Source organism: Eriocheir sinensis, chromosome 35 (assembly GCF_024679095.1).
Source record: "Eriocheir sinensis breed Jianghai 21 chromosome 35, ASM2467909v1, whole genome shotgun sequence".
NCBI lineage: Eukaryota > Metazoa > Arthropoda > Malacostraca > Decapoda > Varunidae > Eriocheir > Eriocheir sinensis.
In genome coordinates this window covers 17,666,875-17,687,150 of record NC_066543.1, presented here as the reverse complement: position 1 = coordinate 17,687,150, position 20,276 = coordinate 17,666,875, and the positions used below count along the sequence as shown (strand labels likewise).

The following is a 20,276-nucleotide window of genomic DNA, read 5'->3' as shown; positions in this document are numbered from 1 at the left end:
ACTACAATATACTACACTACATTTCACTCATTAATAAGAAGAGTTGAACTTTATGCATGTCAATTTAATCACTCTAGCATCACTCCTTAGTCAACCTACGAACTTTTCAGCCCACCCTCGTAAGCACAAGCTACATAGAAGTCGCATTATTGTGGCATAGCTTTTCTGTGTTTCACTTTGTTTATTATGGTGTCCGTGGTTTCCAAAAACCCAGACAGCAGGACAAGCAAATGTTTGGTGGGGCGTCATCTACTCACTCAGTGTTGGGGGCGTCGGAGGAGGGTAAGGGGGTGGCCATGACTGTGCGCCGACGGAATAGGGTTTACCACTGTTTTTCTAAGGTAGGCAACGGAGGTGTGGAGGCCAAGGCAGGTTCAGGTAGACGAAAAACGTACGTCATCATCCTGCTCTCCTACTATCTACTACTCCTCGCTTCCCCTCCTCTCGGACTCCGCCCCTTCCCGCCCCACCCATCCTTATCCCGTCTCGTCTCTAACCTTGCTCATTGACTCCACCTCCCGCCCTTCGCTATTGGCCAGGGCGTTGGGATACGGTCGGGATCTGTCCTGGCATACTGCAGGTTAAGTAACGCTGTTGTCTTCGGGTGTCTGAAACGTTTAGCCTCTGACTTCAGTGGCGGATCCAGCTCCAGGTGAAGGGGGGGCTGATATACAAGATGGGTGACACACACACACACACACACACACACACACACACACACACACACACACACACACTATAGCGTGAGGTCTACCTCAATATAGCGTGAGGTCTACCTCCCGTTTCGACTATAGTGTGAGGTCTACCGCAGCATCGAACTATAATATAATATTGTATGTGTATACATATTTATGTAAACCTTATATTATCATTTATATATAAATAAACACGCTATCAAATACAATACATACATTTATTTTAGCGATAAAGGCAGAGAGGCAAAAATAAACACGCTATCAATTACAATACATACATTTATTTCAGCGATAAACACTTCGTATATCTTCTAGGAATGACACGAATAGATCATTGGAATTTTTTCTCATCATCTTCCAGCAAAAATGGTCAAGATGTGACTAGAGCAGCAAATCTTGCCTCGTCAATTTGAATGGGGTTATCGTTTGTTCCAACCATCGTCCCTTTTCGTTCATGAGAAACAATGGCTGCACACGGTAGACCTCCGCGCTGCACCTGAGTAGACGACGTATTGAGGTAGACCTTACGCTATAGTAGCACCGTCGTTTACCTCTAATCCCATAACCCGTTATCGCTTTTAAAACGTCGCCTCCGAGGAAAACTGACTGAATGTTTCAAAATACTTAATGGTTTTACAAATGTGGACCAATCCGAATTGCTTTTGATCGATGACACGTTTCGAACGAGAAATAATGACACAAAACTTAAGTATGGCTGAGTGGTTAGTGTGCCGGCGCCGCATCCAACAGGACACGGGTTGGCGTCCCGCCCGCCGCCACAAGCTGTTTTTTTTCAGTCACCGCCGAGTGGTCTAAGACTACCCACATGCTGTCCTGAAGACCACCTACCAACCCGGACTCTACATGCTATCTCTAAAGAGATGAGCTCTAGAGAGGGCAGTATAAACCAAGCAAGATGGCGCCACTATAAACACTTGACTGCGCCATAACGGACTGGGACCGATCATCAGACCCCACCATGATAACCTACCGGCGCCATAGGCGGAAACGTAAAATAAATAAGTAAATTCAGACCACCAAATTTTCCTTTACCAACGGTGTAACGCGAGAATGGAAAAAAAACTCCCACCTTCAGTGGTCCAGTGCAATGCAATACGATTAATTCATTTAAAACAAGCTCGACCATCACTTACTTCAACTTGATGTATATTCGGGGAGGCGGTGGCTGAGCGGATAGCGTGACGGCGCCGCTTCCAGGACGACGCCCGGTGACACCAAGCTGGGATTTTTCAGTCACCGCCGAGTGGCCTAAGACTACCCACATGCTGTCCAGAAGACCACCTATCAACCCGGACTCTAGATTCTAGGATCAACGATGAGCTCCGGGGGGACAGCATGAGCCAATGCAAGATGGCGCCACTATAAACACTTGCCTGCGCCAAAACGGGCTGGGGCTGGGGCGAAGACGTAAAAAAAAAAAAAAAGTAATAAAGTTGAAATGCAGTCTTGGTGATATTAAATTCAATATGATTTCACTTAGGTTTAGGGACAGATCACCTAGTCTGGACCATAGGGTCTGTGTGGTCAGAATATCTTGGCAAATCTTTGTAAATCTCTCTCTCTCTCTCTCTCTCTCTCTCTCTCTCTCTCTCTCTCTCTCTCTCTCTCTCTCTCTCTCTCTCTCTCTCTCTCTCTCTCTCTCTCTCTCTCTCTCCCACACACACACACAATGAGCCGTCAGTCACGCTAAACAACCTCATATTTTAGCCTTGCGTTTCGAGGTCAGTTTTATGGTGAATCCTTTTCTCGCATGTTCGGCAGATTGGGATAAATTTTCAGCTTTTCAGCGTTGCGCAAATTTGACACTTTTACCACTTTTTTTTTTAATGGAGTAAAAAGGCAGCAGCGAAGTTTGACACACTCTCAAGGTGATGTGTTGGGACAATGAATTGATGGCATCTTGAGACCGTTTGTCCTCTTTACGTTGCTGAGGCTGGCTGGTAATCAGCTGATACTTTAACATAATTTATTTGAGGCCGCTTTCAGGGAACAACACCGCACTCGCTATAATGACGGTGCACAGGCCAACCAAATAATAGTAGTAGTAGTAGTAGTAGTAGTAGTAGTGGTGGTGGTAGTAGTAGTAGTAGTAGTAGTAGTAGTAGTAGTAGTAGTAGTAGTAGTAGTAGTAGTAGTAGTAGTAGTAGTAGTAGTAGTAGTAGCAGTAGTAGTAGTAGGAGGAGGAGTACAAAGGAACAAAGGAGTACAAAGGAAAAGCAAACAGCAAGATCTCTTGGTCCTAACTATATAGGCTGTTTGTTGTTGCTACCATCTACTCCAATCTACGAATCCGGAGCACAGGACAGCAAAGGCGAAGGCTCCTCCCCTCCCACCAGTCCCTCCAGCCGAGGCTGGCACGAAAAGGAAGAATACCATGTAGTATAGAAAAACTACATTGGAATTTTACATGGACAGAAGGAAGATTATACACGACAACTAAGCTAACACGACTTTCTGTTAGACCGGAGCAAAATAGTGGATGTTCGGGTTAGCTTCTAAATATTTGTTTAGTCGGTTTTTGAACGTGCAAATACTTTCGCTTTCGACGACGTTTTGATGACACGGTTAAAGAGGTGCTTTGAATCATATGAGTTGAAACGCTTCCTCGTTATTTTGTATCCATTGTTTCTTGTTACGCTTGATTGAGAGACTGTAAAATAATCATGAACATTAACGTTGTCGAATCCCCTGAACATTTTAAACACTTCGATAACATCACCTCTCAGCCTGCGCTTTGATAAGCTGAATAAGTTCAATTTTTTAAGTCTGTCTTCGTACGGTTGTTTCGCAGCCTAGGGATCATTTTAGTAGCTCGACGCTGCACCCCCTCGAGTTTATCTATATCTTTTCTGTAATAGGGAGACCAAAACTGAACGCAATACTCAAGATGTGGGCGAACTAACGAATTGTACAGTGTCAGTATTACTTTTTTTTTATTTATGTTCAAATGTACGACCAATAAATCCGATCAGTTTATTGGCAGTTGTTGCTACTTCTGTGCAATGTTGGCTCGGTTTAAGATCGTTCGAAATTATTACTCCAAGATTTTTTTCTTTGCCGACTTCAGAAAGTCGCACTCCGTTAATTTGATAATGGATACGATCGTTGTTGATTCCGATATGCATAACCTTGCACTTTTCAATATTGAAAGCCATTTGCCATGTTCGTGCCCAACTACTTAAACGTTCGAGATCAACTTGGAAGTGTTCTTTATCCATTGTCGTAATGACTCTGCTGGCTATTTTTGTGTCGTCTGCAAAATTCAATATTCTACACGATAGCACCTCGTTAATGTCATTTACGTACACTAAAATCAGAACAGGTCCCAACACCGACCCCTGTGGAACACCGCTTTTGACATCTCGCCAGTCAGGTGATATACCATTCATAACAACTCTCTGTTTACGGTCGGTAAGCCAGTTAAGGATCGGTGTCACGTTAGCCTTTTTCCAATCCAAAGGGACGATGCCTTGTCGCAAGGACATATTGAATACGGTTGTGAGGGAGGAGAGTATTTCGCTCTTTGTTTCTTTGAGCAGAGTTGGATATACTTTGTCAGGGCCAGGACTTTTATTTGTTTTAAGTGATTGGAGGGCTTTAAGGATTTCATCGGGTTTTATTTCAAAGTTAGGGAATGCATGCTCGGGATTTACATTAGTACTGGTGTTGGTGGTAGTGGTGGGAGGACAGTCATTATTGAACACCGAGGAAAAGTAATTGTTTAATAGGTTTGCAACGTGTTGGCTGTCAGTCACTAGTGCACCGTCGCTGTTTGTTAAGGGTCCAATTCCACTTCTGATCGCCTTTCTGTTGTTTATGTAACTGAAGAAGGATTTCGGATTATTTTTACAGTTGGCTGCAATAGTTTCTTCATATCTACGCTTTGCCTGACGTACTAATCTGTTTACTCGTCGCCTGGCATCATTATAGAGTCTAATGTTTTCGGGCGAGCTTTGTTCTTTCTTTAATCTGTAAAACAATTTTCTCTCCTTGACTGAGTGTTTAATTTCGCTATTAAACCAAGGTGGGCTTTTATTAGTGTTAATTCGCTTCTCGCACAAGGGGACAAATGTATCCTGCTGAGTGAGTAAGTGATTTTTAAAGCTTAGCCAGGCGTCCTCTACTTTGCCGTCATCTGATAGTCGCATTTCTATTAGTTTTCGTCGGATTTCTACGAAGTTGGCTCTTTTGAAATTGGGCACCTTTACTTTATTTTCAGTCACCGATGTTTGAGCTCTAATGTCAACGCGCACTAATTTATGATCGCAGGAACCGAGGTGTTCTCCTACCGTGACATTACTGATTAGGTTATCTTGGGTCGTTATAACAAGGTCGAGTATGTTATTTTGTCGAGTTGGTTCAGAAACCATTTGGCTTAGATAATTTTCTTCTAAAAATTCGATCATTCTATGTGACTCACCTTCTGTACCTGACAGTGTCGCCCAGTCGGTATGGGGAAGGTTGAAGTCTCCTAATATCAGTGAGTCGCTGTTGTTAAGTGACTGCCTTAAGACGCTGTACATTTCAAGATCGGCATCGAGTGATTGCCCCGGAGGCCTGTAGGTGACAGATATATTTAAATTGACTTTTACTGTGTTTACTTGCACGCACAGATGTTCAACGTTACTGTTTCTTGGTGTTTTGTCAGTGGGTTGGAAATAGCTTTTGACAAAAAGGGCGACGCCACCGCCTCTACGGTTTACACGATCGTTGTTAAAGAGTCTGTAGCCATCTATGTTGTATTCGGAACTTAAATCAATATTTGTGGTGTCGAGAGAGAGAGAGAGAGAGAGAGAGAGAGAGAGAGAGAGAGAGAGAGAGAGAGAGAGAGAGAGAGAGAGAGAGAGAGAGAGAGAGAGAGAGAGAGAGAGAGAGAGAGAGAGAGAGAGAGAGAGACACACCCACACACACACACACACACACACACACGCAAGGTGGCATTGATGGACATTGGCAGAACCTGTTTGGGTTTCATAAGATTTACCCTTCATTTTGAAGTCATAGAAAATGTGCTCGTCAAAGAAAATTGTATTTTTGAGGCACAAACAAATGTAGAATTTATATATATATAGAGATATATATATATATATATATATATATATATATATATATATATATATATATATATATATATATATATATATATGGGTCTTTACAGCGCTAAAGGTAATTTTAATATAGATTGTTCTATGTATTTTTGTCCGTAGAATCAGAATATCACATTATTTTTGTGGAGAATGTAACAGTTTGTGAGTTATTTGCCTTTACAGTTCTGTTCTGCCTATCTATTCCTGAAGAATTCAAACTTTAAAAGTCGTAATATTCAGTATTATATACAATTTATGGATCTTTTCCGTTTGCAAACCTTCAGCAGTCATGGAAACGCTTTGAAAATCCAATTCAAGGACTTTTTTTTTACTCCTGAAAATATGGGATAATGTTTACGAAAGCGCGTCGCCTCTGGTGCTGGCCGCGGCGAGGCTGCAGCGGGTGTTGCGAGAAATACCTCCTCGCTGAAATAAGTCACATATACAGGAGGGGGTCAGGAGGGCGTAGCCCCTGGTTATTAGGGGGGGTCGAGGGGGGCGCAGCCCCCCCGTTAGTAGGTCGTAAAGTTCGGTTGGAGTAGTTTAAATATGCTCCCCGACCCTAAGCCCTCTGCGAGCTATTTTGAGGCTGCGGCGGCTGCAGCGTTGCCGCGGCCAGCAGAGGAGGCGACGCACTTTCGTAAACATTATCCCCTATTTTCAAGAGTAAAAAAAGGGGAGAAAATAACTTCAAAGGAAAATAACTTAAAAACTGTTCGTTTCTCCATAAAACGGTTGTCATATTCGGATTCTACGGACAAAAATACATAAGAAAATCTATATTAAAATTAATTTTAGCGCTGTACGCCAAACGGAAAAGATCCATATATATATATATATATATATATATATATATATATATATATATATATATATATATATATATATATATATATATATATAGTCCCAGCAGAGCGCTGAGTCCAATAAGCGCGTAACATTGTTATAGTTACCCAAAATTGTCAAATTGACCTCTTCCACCCGAAACTGATCTCTCTTTTGGTCACACATCTGTAGCTACACTCTTTTATGGGGGAAGCGATTAGCGGGAGTTTTTCGTCACTTGTTTTCTGACCTCGAGCTGCTTCTTTTCCTGTAAGAAAAATACATAAAATAGGGGAAACTCAGAATGCACGAATGTCTTCAGTCACACTTAAACAAAACTCTGCTTTCTGATCAAACGGTGAGACACGCCAGGCCTCGGCGACAGACCGATTTGGTCGGGTAAGCTGAGGTCAGCCGATAGAGTCGTTCTGTCGACATTCTCCCCTCCCCTTAATGAGCCGTCACCCTGCAAGGGCCTCTGCTCCTTCCTCGGAGGGACGTACGCTCTTGACCATGACGGACTCCATATAGCCCGTGTCCCTACACTTAAGGTGGCGACAAGTAAATAAAAAAGATAAAAAAAAAAAATATTCGGTGGTGGAATCACTATGACCGCCAAGAGCCCATAAAAAGATATTACATTATTATATTATGGAAATGACAGTGACAGGGGGTCGACAATTATCATTAAGTAGTGACTGCTATTGGCTAGCATTTCAAAAGGGGACAAAACTCGCTCCTCCCTCCTCCTCCTGTTTTGTACGTTTATTTTTCTTTTCTGGCCATTCCTACATTTTCCTTCTTTTTCCAATCCTTCTTTTCCTCCTCCTCCTCTCTTATACTTTTTTTCTTTCTGGTCATTCCTCGATCTTTCCTCCATTTTCCTTTCATTCCTCCTCCTGTTTTTTTTTCTAGCTATTCCCACATTTTTCCACACTCTCGCTTCTCTTTCTTTCTCCTCCACCTCCACCACCACCACATCCTCCTCCTTCCCCTCCTCCGGCATTTTTCTCATTTTCCTCATTCAGGTCAATCGCACGTCCCTCCATCCCTCCTCCTCCTCCTCCTTCTTCTTCTTCTCCTCCTCCTCCTTTTCTTCTTCTTCGCTTCCTTGTCAGTAGGCATGGCTGTAAGCGCCCGTGGAATGAGGTCGAATAATATTGTAACAAGTTTCATTAATTAACTCGTCGATCAGAAAGTGTTTGGCAAGGACGACAAATACGTCGTTAGAGTAATAGAGGCGTTTATCACTAACTTGGGAAAGGTAACGGAAGATTTCGGGTGATAAGTGACATCGAGCCGTGAAACTGGCTGGGTGACTGGCTGATAAGGACGATGAAGGAAATACTAATAGTTAAATCACTCTCTCCCATCTCTCCCTCTCTTCCGTCAGTCTTTCTTAAGGAAAAACCCATCGTGGACTGACTGAGTGACTGGCTGATAAGGAAGCTGTAGGAAGGTATACCATTAGTTAAATCACTCTCTCCTCCTCCTCCTCCTCCTCCTCTCCCTCTCTCAAAATAAAATGAAAAGTAAGTCTATAATTACTCAAAGGTTTCTTCCGCCAGTCTTTCTACTACACGAATAACCATCCACAATCTTAAGGCTCATTTACACACAGCTATAACAAGACAATTCAGCTTTCAAGATTAGAGTATCAAAATCTCTCTCCAAATGATTCTGGTTGGTATTCTTAGACGACCCTGCCTCTCACATCAACAATATCCAAAGGTCAAAACATAAGAGCATAAGAATATAAGAACATAGGAGTCTGCAAGAGGCCGGTAGGCCTGTACAAGGCAGCTCCTCTGAACCTAAGCTCCCGTGTAGCTCCCGTGTATCTAACCCCACCTAATATCGCTGTCCATGAATTTATCTAATCTATTTTTGAATGTGACAATTGTATTGGCACTCACCACATGACTACTAAGCCTATTCCACTCATCCACCACCCTGTTTGTAAACCAATTTTTGCCTATGTCCCTGTTGAATCTGAATTTATCCAGTTTAAACCCATTACTTCGTGTCCTACCCGGTTCTCTTACCAATAAAACCTTATGTTGGTGGAGATCAGTCGGGTTCTAATGAGTGTTTTTGTAGGTTCATGGTACAAAAAAAGGGTCAAACTACCACCAAGGTTATTAAACTGCCCCTGGAAAGGCCCACAACTACCATGAAACCCTTGTCAAATATGTGTGCTTGGGCGAGGAAGTGTTTAACAATCCGGCCATCTGACCTCTCTTTTTCGAAATCTTCAACTAAACACTTTCTTTTTTTGTAATGCCAAGAAATTCAGGCAATATTGTGTAGCAGCTAAACTACCTATATTAGCAGGTCGAAACAAGTGTAATATGTATCGATCTCCAAAAATAGACAGCTTAGCTACTATATAATATGCCTAAATATCCTGGCATTACATTTTGCGGGAGCAGCGGCATTGTATTTTTTTTTTCACCCTTGAGCTGCCTCGTTTCCTGTAAAAATCAAAACAAAGTGCTCCCGACATGCTGGTTTGCGCGTGTGGGTATTCGGATTCGTTTTGTGCAGTTGGTGATTAAAATAGTCAGTGGAAGTGTGGAGATTAGCGCAAACTTAAGGTGTGGTTGAGGAATAAAACCCTTGAAGGCATGCGTGTTGCTGTCTCCGTGGACTTGATTTTCCCAAAGGTGTGGATTTTCGCATCACCTCTCAAGGAACGGCACCAAAAATTCCTTGTTATTCATCGTGTACTGTGCCTTACAACTCAATCTCTGATATTTTTCACAGCAAGGGAGGCAGCTCAAGGGTAAAACACAAAACAAAACAAAATAAAAAAGGCCCGCTAGACGCTGCTCCATATAAAAGAATAAAGAACGAGGTCTGGAGAGGTCAAGATCGGGTGGATGCGGCTACACACGTACTGCTACGTCTTCTTGTGCAAAATAATCTATCAAGCGACGTGAACCAGAAGCCGAACCTCCACACGCTCGGATCATCCTCTTCGAACCCCTTAGTACAGCTGGATTGTCTGTTAACACCTTCCGCGTGAACGAGGGCTTCCATCATCTATTACTTAGGCGGGCTCTGAACTGCCTCGTCTCAATTTGCTTTGTCTTTCTATGACCTACAAACCCTGACATAAGTAAAGTTGGAGGCAGACTCTAAAGCTGTGCGTGACCTTGCAGGTCATCTCTATCGCACTATTTCCCTGGCGGACGTTAAACTGCCTCGTCTTCACTTACTTTCCTCTTCTCATGACCCACATTCTGACGCAAGTAAAGTTGGGGGTAAACGATATAGTTGCGCGTGGCCTCGGTGCTCATCTTCGTCTCACTATTTCCTTGACGAGCTTGGAATTGCCTGCGCTACACTTACTTCCTATTTTCCTATTACTTAATCTCTGACAAAGAGTATCAATATAGTAAGTTGGGAGCATATGCTATAGCTACGCGTGGCCTCGGTACTTATCTCCTTCGCACTCAAGGGCTAAGAGTATCAAGACAACTCTCTAATATCTCCCCCCTATTAGCACTATATAATTCCTCCCATCGTAAGACAGCGGTTTTCAAATGTTTAGTTTTTAGGCTAGGCTGTGCTATGCTCTCTCTCTCTCTCTCTCTCTCTCTCTCTCTCTCTCTCTCTCTCTCTCTCTCTCTCTCTCTCTCTCTCTCTCTCTCTCTCTCTCTCAGTTTAATTTTGGTGTAGAAAAAAATGACAACAGTGAGGGTACATAGTGGCACTGTCTTCTTCCTCCGTACGCGACAACTGTTTATGGCCTCCTAACTGACTTGCATAGTTTATCTGTTCGGTGCGTTGTGGCGCGGTGCAGCTGTCACGAGGGCCGCTGATTATTTTTTTTCACCCCATTAATCATCTTTGTGTGACTGGTCAAGAGCTGCTGACTGGCTGGCTGACTGGCTGAGTGACGCCCGCTTAATTATGGGGCAAGGCAACATAAGTGATAGTGTTGATGGTCAAAATTTGCAGGTAGATGACTAATTGACAGATTAGCTGATTGGGTGACAGACTGTTCAGGGTGGCAACATGGCCGAGCAAGACAACCCCGGCAACATGGCAAAGACAAAGTAACTCGTAACGTGAAGTTGACCAATAACTGCTGGCTAACCGACTGACTGACTGACTGACTGCAAGTTCAACGTGGCAGAATGGGCAGGCGAGGCAAGGCAACACCGGCGACACGGCCAAGGCTGGCACGTGCCGATGAATGAGTTGAGCAATGTATCTCATCGCCGGCGCTTCCCTGTTATTTTATGTCCGCGCCGTTTGCTTTCACTGGCCGTCGCTTCACGGCCGGGCCGGGGAGTACGTGCGTTAAGTGACGTCATACCTTGTACTGTCACTCACCCGCTGTAAACAAACACAGGTGCGGCTCCTTTTTCCTTGTACGTCAAAACACCAGCAGGGCCCGTATTCTCAGATGCTTTCGGCTCCCAAGAACCATTTTCAAGGGCGACAAAGGAGACTAGACGGGTTCTCACGAGTGTTTCTTCACGTTTAAGTGCAGAAGCCTTGTCAAACTAACACTAGGGTCGTAAAACTACCCATGGAAATACACAACCTCTACGAAAGCCTTGTTAAAGGCGGGTGTGTGCGTTCCCAAATGCTATAAAGTACATGGGCAGAAGACAGAAAAATACATACTGTACTATACATAAAAAAGACTAATGTGGTGCAGATATACAGTGCTACCCTTAATTAACAGAGAGAAAGGTATGAAGGATTACACACGAAAACTTAGCACTCACTACGAACTAACATCATGGTAAAGATAGTGATAAAGAGTTAACGACAGGAGACTCGCAGCTCTTGCCATCTTCAGTCCACGCACCCAGAGACACGGAGGAGGGAAGAGGGGGCATAAAAACTTCCTAACATTATCACTGGGTTCACTTTTCTCCTCATGTGTGTGTGTCTCTGCATGGATGGATGTATAAATATTTTCTGGAGAAGTAACAGATTTCAACTGAGGAGAATGGGTGAAAAATTGATATAGCGAGAATGACAGGAAAAAATAATAATAAAAAAATGATAATGATAACAATAATAATAAGAAGAAAAAGGAAAAGAAGCAGCAGCAGAAGAAAAAAAAGCAACAGAGGAAGAAGAACAAAAGAAGGAAACGGAAATGAAAAAGGAAACAAAAAAGAAGAAAAATAATAAGAAAATAATAAGAAAACAATAACAAAACACTGAATAGATAAGACTGATTTTTTAAAAGATACAAACTGCAAAACTGATAAAGAGAGAAACCGGAGTAAAAAAAGCCAGTGATAAGATTTTGAGGGTCACCTGTCGGCAACCCACACACCTGTTCATGTGATACCGTGACCCCCGGCGACCCCCACCACCCTCTCACCTGCACGCTGCCCTCCCCTCGCCCTCCTCTCGACCCCCCCTTCCCTTTGGTATCATGTAGAGGAGTACTTATCTCCGTCTTCTGATTATGTACAGGTATCTGGAACTCTACGTCCTCTCTCTCTCTCTCTCTCTCTCTCTCTCTCTCTCTCTCTCTCTCTCTCTCTCTCATCCTTCTTGTTTTCATTCTTTGGTTCTTTCTCCCTTTCCTTTCCCTCCAATCCTGCCGCCTTTCCTTCCCTTTGCTCTTCCTTCTTTAATCCTATTTCCTCTCTTTACTCTCCTCAACCTCCTTACTTTCATACTGGACTTTGGTTATCTGTTTCTCTCCTTTTCTTCCCTTTAATTGCTTTGCCTTTTCTTTCTTTAGTTCCTTCTTTTCCCCATTCCCACTCTTGCCTCCCCACCCCATCTTATGTGCCGCCTTCTCTTGCCTTGGTCCGTCCTGTCCCTCCCAGACGACGGCCTCACCTGGTGGCCTTGTCAGTCCGTCAATTCCGGTCTCGCTTGATTTCCTGTCTATCATATTTGGCCACATCTGTCACACTCTTAAGAGCCGAGTCGGTTTTGTAAGTCTTTTGCTTTATTTTGTTTTCTAGTTTCACAGATGGTTTGTTTCGTTGGTATATTTCAAGTCGTTCCTTGTTTGGAGTCGAGACAAACAAATGCGTTTTAAGTGTTGGTCTTGTGTGTGCAGTCTTCAGGTTGTCCTTTATTTTTATGAAGCTCATCAAATACCACAAAGGAAAGAGAAAGTGTCGGTGTTATGTGGTGCACGGAACAAATGGCTCGAATAAATAATTGGTAGTTAATTTTGGGAGGACATTCAATTCATAGGTTATGGAAGTCTTTGTTTATGCGCGCGCCCGTGTGTGTGTGTGTGTGTGTGTGTGTGTGTGTGTGTGTGTGTGTGTGTAGGGGGTTACAACCATAACAAATGTCTTCACTCTGTAAGTAAAATCATAAAGGTCCATGCCAGGCTGTAATCTGAACGGTCAAACAATCAATTCTACCTTACAGTTTTCAGTGTGTGTCAAACTACCCCTGCCTCAAGGCACCGTCCCTGGTGACGGGGGCGAGGCTCCCGCCACCTCTCCATCACACTCTGCTGACGCGCAGCAACAGTCTCCCTCGATCAGAGGTCACTTACCCGCTGATGGTGGGCAGGAGCGGCAGCTGCTCGGGGCTCTCTACGGCGCCGTGTATCTTGACATTGCGCCCGTCGGTGCTACCCACATCGATGCTGAGGCCGCCGGCGGAGAGGAGGGTCATCTGGTTGAGGGAGTGCACCGTGTTCTGGTTGAGGGAGTGCACCGTGTTCTGGTTGAGGGAGTGCACCGTGTTCTGGTTGAGGGAGTGCACCGTGTTCTGGTTGAGGGAGTGCACCGAGTTGTGCTCCGACATCGATCCACCATCAACGATGTGAGTAATGTTCCTCGACAATTTTCTGGACGTCGTGGGGGGGCAGGGCAACGTGCGCACACGGTGCAGCCCCGAGGCGAAGGGCGCTCCGGTGGCGGCGGATCCCGGGGGGAGCACCACGTTCACCAGAGAGGGCGGCACGGAGGCCCCGCCCCCGCCCACGCCGTACTCCCGCTTGGAGGTGGACACCCGCCGCAGGCCGCCCTCTGAACGGTGGTACGACGAGGGCATGAGGCCCGTGACGGTGTGGTAGGGGTTGTAGGCCACAGCTACCTGCCCGCCCCTGCCAATTGTATGGTAGGGGCTGGTGGACACCCTGCGGCCCCCAGGCGCAGCCCTCAAGGTGTCGTACGGGGAGTAGTGGTGGCCGCATGTCGCGAAGAGCTGACTTTTTGCCGAGGACACTCGCCTGACGGAGACGTCAGCGTCTACATTAGCGGCGGCGCAGGCAGCGGGAATTTTTGTTTCCGATTTATCAGTCCGCAACTCTCCGCTGCCGACAGGCACGACGGTGAACATATGGTTCGGGCCGAGGAACTGTACACCCGGCCTGCCGCACGGCGCCGGGGGTAGCGGGAGGGCAGCTTCCTGGAATATTCCATTCTGGAGACCTAACGGGGGCGGCGCTGACCCGTCCTGCTGAGTACCGGCCTGCTCGTACAGTTCCCTCACTTCGTCTGTTTCCTCATCGTCGTCAGATGGAAGGAAAAACTGGTGCACTGGGGCGGCGGCGCCACCATTCTCAACAAGCACCTGATCACTTGTTCCAGCCGGTAATAATGACACCTTTTTGGCGCTGGCGGCGGCGGGCAGCCCGGCAAATGATGCCTGTGACTCGCACTGGCCGTTCGTGCCGCAAGCCGGTGTTTCAGTGGCGGTGGGCGGGGATATGAAGACACGTGGGGGTGCTGGCACCACAGTGTTATGGTTTGCCTGACAGGTGGGGTGGCCAGCACTGGCTAGGTCAGCACCCTCCACCTTATCATGCTGACCACAGACCGTGACTTCCTGGCCTTCCACTGAAAACACAATCACTTTCCTTCTTTTCCTTTGCAAACTGTCCCCGTTCGCGGCTCTGTGCTGGTTAGCGGCACCGTCACTGCTCACTTGGTTTTCCATGTCACATAAAACTGACGCGCGTTTGTTATGGCCGCGCTGGACACGTGGATATAGCCGCAGACAAAGCCACGAAACACCTTACCCCCTCAGTCTGTGTGCTACACTGGCGACGCGGGCCGATACCCCAGTAGGCCGGACCCCCCACCCAAGGTATCACCGCACCACGCCGCCTCGACCTCGCTACAGTAAACACGAGCCCGGCGACAAGACACAACCACCTCAAGCTGCTGTTTTACACAACAAGAGGACACAGTAAGCCAAGCACTGTTACCTCATGCTTGGACGCAAACGCTGGTCACCTCTAGACCCGGAAATGTCGTATATAACTGAACCGGTAACTGTTGCCTCGCGGCGTTTCTCCAAGATGACGCAAGCATTCTCTGATCAGCTGTGTTGTGGTTTATCTCTGCCCACTTCTGAGTTAGAGGGGTGGGTGAGAGGCTGTTATTTAAGACTTAACTTGTACGTAGGAGGAAATAACCACGCTGGAGAGGGGGCGCCGCTGCACTCTGGCATCCCCGATATCATTATTATTAAAGCACTTGTTTATCACCTGTAGTAGGTTCCCTAAGGGCAGCGAATGCTTTGTCACAGCAATATCCCCGAACACGTTTTCTCATTCACTCTGTGTGGAGTGTCATCGCGGTGCCTTGAAGTGGGTGTTTCCGGGGCCGTGATGGCGAGAGGCTACACCACAAGAAATGAGTGTTCACTTGTTGGTGGTGTGACGAGCCTCTCAGCCGACCACACAGCCTGCCCGTACTTTACTCGCCTCGGGAACACCTGCCTCCGTTCATACCTACTCCAGCCCCGCCGGCTACCCACTAACTGCTGCTGATAGACACTCCTGGGGCATACCTCTTATCCCCATCCTTGAAGAAGTGAACTCATCCCAATCTTTAATGAATTCACTGTTTTGGTTGTTGTGTATAAGGTTATCGTTTTCTTCTCAATACTGCAACAGTGGTCGGAACACTAACAACTAGTTCATGTTTCCTCTCATTCTAACAAGAAAATTTTTATATAACTCGCACCTTCGTAAGGAAATGACCCTTCATCGTCGAATAAAATATATATATAGTTGATATTTGCTTTAATAATCACCGCGGATGAACGTTCTTATCATGCCTTTATTAATAATTAATAGAATGAAACGTTGCTACACACGTTGGGTAATTAACTATTCGTCATCCCACCAACTTCCTAAAGAAACTCAAGCTGCATAAATCAACCGACTGGGATCAGTACTCACAGACGTTTCCTCCTCTCACATCAACGCCTTCTAAACACGCCGGACGTCGAGGGGCTTAACTAACCTACCCTAACGTTGTACGGCACTGACAGGTGTGATGTACAGTAGGTAGTGACAAGTGGCTCAGTGCGTGCGTGTCACCACCTATCATGCTTGCTGCCTGTCAGTGCCTTACGTGACCAAACCTAACCCACAATATGAGCAAGTAATACATCACTAATCTTGCCTCACTATGCATTATTTTAAGAACATCTGCAGTCCATAATTCAACTAGTTGATGTATTAGACCACAGTAACATCGCTGTGCCGCACCCTCTTAAAAGTATTAGGAGTAGCTTTTTGATAACAAAACTGTTTCTCAAAACATCGCTAGGTACCCTTTCTTATATATGACACATAAATAAACGCCGTATCTTATTTAATAAAACAGAACCATAACCAGGTAACACACGGCTTATTAGAATTCCTCTCCTGCACCTCACAGAAAAAGGAAATTCCCAACACCGTAACTACAATGCTTGCTTGACCTGTGCGAACAAATGATGCTGGTTCTGGGATGAGGCTACCCATACACACGATTCCATGTTTTGACCAGCGATGAGGGACAGCTGGAGAAGAACAGTCTTTTCTTCGCTATATAACAAAAATAAAAACAAGTGGTCTGTGCAGCAAGTTCTCATGAAGCTCAGCTGCGGACCCTCAATCACCCGTTTTGCATGTCAATGTGCCACACACCTTCCGCAGCAGCGACAGCAATGACTCAATACATGACGAACTTCAGTTATTTCCTTCTTGAGGATCATTTTTGTCATGAAATATATTAATTCTCCTCTTCAGCGAAAACCAAACAGCCCTACGACCCACCGGGAGCTCAAACAATACTCTTGTTGTTGTTGTTGTTGAAGGGCTGTGGCGGCCTAGGAGAACCGACTCGCCCTGAAATAATAATCTTCCAATAGGCTGTCTTTACGTCACAACACAGACACGTGTCCATGAACGGCTCCCCTCTGAGGCTCACCTCCCGTTGTGAATATACAAGTTGTAGTGTTTTTATTACAACAGCACAAAAGAGGCGAAAAATAATGTGGAAGAATAATATAAATTACTGTATCGCTCATGCTTTAATCCTGAACGCCGTAACAAATATACAGCATTAGAGAGAGAAAAAAATAATAATATGCACAAAGACTGATGTTTGTCTCACTCAGCCTTTCACTGGTGCTCGCCTGCTGCAGTTCCATCCGGCTGGCCTAATATAACGATCTCTCTTTTTCCGTTCTCTGTTCGCCTGTCTCGTTGTCTTATCGTCCTCCATTTACATCTTCGTTTCCAGATTTCGATTTATTGTCATTCCCTTTTCTTACCACATTCCGTTCAACTTCTTGCTGTTTTATTACCACGTTTACTAGTAACATTAATTACCTTCCTTTCCTCCATTCCCAAATTCTTCACTTTTCGCCTTCATTTCCCTACATCACTCTACATTTCTCTACATTTCCCTACATTCATCTACATTTTCTTCACGTTTCTTCTACTTTCCGCTTTAATGCTCTTCAACCCCTCTGTCTTTGCCTCACTACATTTGTAGTGCCGCGGTGACTAAGCCTGATGGGCAAGCCTCCCAAAACACCCATATCTCCTTGGTCGACTGGTTGAGGAGTGGCTCTCCCGTCTCGCTGATCGCGGGTTCGATCCCCGGCGCCGACAAAACCTTTCCTTGTCTGGATTAATTTCTCGTGTGTTTCGTTACTCGCTGTGTTCGTGTGGGAGTGTAGTAAAGAGAAAATTCTGGCATTTCACTGGTGGCAAGGCAGTGGCATCCTCTCCTGTGGTTCTGTTGTCTCCCCGAGTGGGTAGCAGGTAGAGTGATGGCCCATGCTCTTCGAAGTTTAAAGAAAATGGGAAATCTCAACACACAAATTAATCTACATAGGGAGCCGTGCAGTGCCACGGCGACTAGGCCTGATGGGCAAGCATCCCATAACTCCCATCACCATGGGGTGCACCTCTTTGGCCGACTGGTTAAGGAGTGGCTCTCCCGTCTCGCTGGTCGCGGGTTCGATCCCCGGCGCCGGCAAAACCTTTCCTTGTCTGGATTAATTTCTCGTGTGTTTCGTTACACGCGGTGGTCGTGTGGGACTGTAGTAAAGATTAAATTCTGGCATTTCACATTTTTTCCCTGTGTTAGCGTTACCTGACTGCATTGCCCTCGTTTTCCATGTGCTCTGCTTCCATTATATATCCCGCTTTACATTATATCTGTCTCATCTGTCTCGTTATCTTCTGTTATCGTTATGTGGCTGCTTTTTTCCATTATTGATCATAGTGTAATCAGAGAGCAAGGCAGTCTGCACCTTACCCTTGATGCAGATGTAAACACCAACGTAGCTTGATACTGATGGTTTACCCTATACGTACATACATATACCGTACACTACCGTATATCTTTATTAATGAGGGAGTATACTCTATAATTGCGCGTGGCCTTGGTGCTCCGCTTTGGTCTGTGGTTGGTATTAGCTCATATAAACAGATGCAAACATGGAAATATTATTAAGGGTGCAATGCAAAGTAAGACGAGCCCAGAACGACATTGGTGGAAGTTCTTTTGATTGTGAGAAAGAGTGTTTTTATTTGGGTGCTATGATCTGTAGTGGAGAAAGAACAGATACTAGCTAGATTTACAGGATAAAAATGACATCCGAACCAAGGGATTCCTGTATAAAGCTGGTATCTGCAGTAATGCAATGTTATAAGGTGGCGAAACCTGGGCAGTATAGGAAGAGGATGTCCACAGTCGAAGACACAAGGAAATCAGGATGGTCAAAAGGATGTGCATTGCATCACTGAAAGTTCGGCCTTGAGAGGCAGGACGGGACTTGAATGGAGTGGTGTAGGGATGACGACGGGTAGAATGAGATGGTTTGGACAGGTGGAAAAAATGGATGAGTGGGGTGAGGGGGGAGGGGGAGAAGATAGTAAGAAATGTGAATGTTGATAGCAAAGTAGACCATATAAGGCGTGGGAGAAGGCCTTGGGAGCTGGGATGATTGAACAGCATGAAGACTGAAGAGCCGTCAGTATGTGAACTTACAGCGTGCGGGCGCGGTGTCCAAGATGGTCCCGCTCGCCGCTACAAGCTAACAATTTTCAGTCACCGCCGAGTGGCCTAAGACTACTCACATGCAATCTGGAAGAGGAACTCCGAGGGGCAACATGAGCGCCACTATAAAACACTTTCCTGCTCCACTAAACGGGCTTGGGCGTACGCTGTAGTAGCGCGTGGCCTCGGTGCTCATCTCCGTCGCATTGGCCCTTGAGCCTGTGGTGGGAGGGAGCCCATCAACCCGGGACACAGGGCAACGTGACATCCGGGTTATCACAGTTTACCTTCCCCAGGTTTCCCTTGGTACCCATTTATCGACCAGGTCAGGTCAGAAAGGAGAAAAAAGAGGAAGAGAAGAAAGAGAAGAAGAGGAGGAGGAGAAGAAGAAGAAGAGGATAAGTAGGAGGTACATGAGGACGAATTTAAAAAAAAAAAAAAAACCAGATTCAAAAGTTACATGCAACATCAGGAAGCTTATCAGCACACAAAGATAGAGACGTGACACACACACACACACACACACACACACACACACACACACACACACACACACACACACACACACACACACACACACACACACATTTTGAAAGTCGTGTATTTGCATTGACTCGTAAAATAAGAAATCTTTTATTTTGCATAACGCTTTTATTTTTGATCTTACAAAAGAATCTTGGGAACATGAAACGTTTGTATTTATAATTATGTAGAATGATGTTACTCTCGTGAAATTTTTTGGTATCTTACACGGTTGTAAAGTTATTAAAAAAAAAAAAAAAACGAAAATCGGCTGCCATTTTCCAAGATGACCCTTCAGCCTATGGCGGGATATAACCAATTACCCCGAGACACAGCCAATGTGACATCCGGGTTATCACAGTTTACCTTCGTCAGGTTTACCCAAATAGCCATTTAACGACTAGCCAAAAAGGGAGGATGAACAGTTGGCTGATAAATGGTCCCTTTTATTCTTATTTTTATGTATGAGTGTGGCAGCCATCATGAAAATATGCTCTCTCCATCCGAAATTGACCTCACTTCTGGGCTATCGTTCTTTTTGCTTTTGTCGGAGCAGCGTCTAGCGGGATTTTTTGTTACTGCTTTTGTTTTTTTTACCTATTTGTTAAAAAAAAAGAATGTTAAAAAGAAGACCACATGGGACAGTTTTGTTTCTCCGGCAACATCACAGTTCAAGAGGAGAGTTTCAAGACACATCTCCACCCGAACTTGACCTCTCTTCTGGCCTCTCGTTCTTCTTTCTTTCATTCGGAGCAGCGTCTAGCGGGCTCTTTTCGTTGACTTCTTTTTTGCCCTTGAGTTGCCTCCCTTGTACTAAATAAAAATCCACGGGGTGGCTGGAAATGGGGTTTAGTTCAAGGAGGGTAGGGTGTATG

The 20,276-nt window shown here is 45.2% G+C and overlaps 1 protein-coding gene across 1 annotated transcript in view; it reads right to left on the bottom strand.

Annotated features, from left to right (window-relative positions):
* LOC127007525 (sodium- and chloride-dependent GABA transporter ine-like) overlaps positions 1 to 15,480 on the bottom strand; it is a 50,628-nt gene extending 35,148 nt beyond the window's left edge. The window contains exon 1 of the mRNA XM_050878665.1: positions 13,134 to 15,480. Coding sequence (XP_050734622.1) covers positions 13,134 to 14,524 — 1,391 coding nt within the window. The 5' untranslated portion in view covers positions 14,525 to 15,480. The remainder of the gene's footprint in view (positions 1 to 13,133) is intronic.
* Positions 15,481 to 20,276: the final 4,796 nt, after the last annotated feature.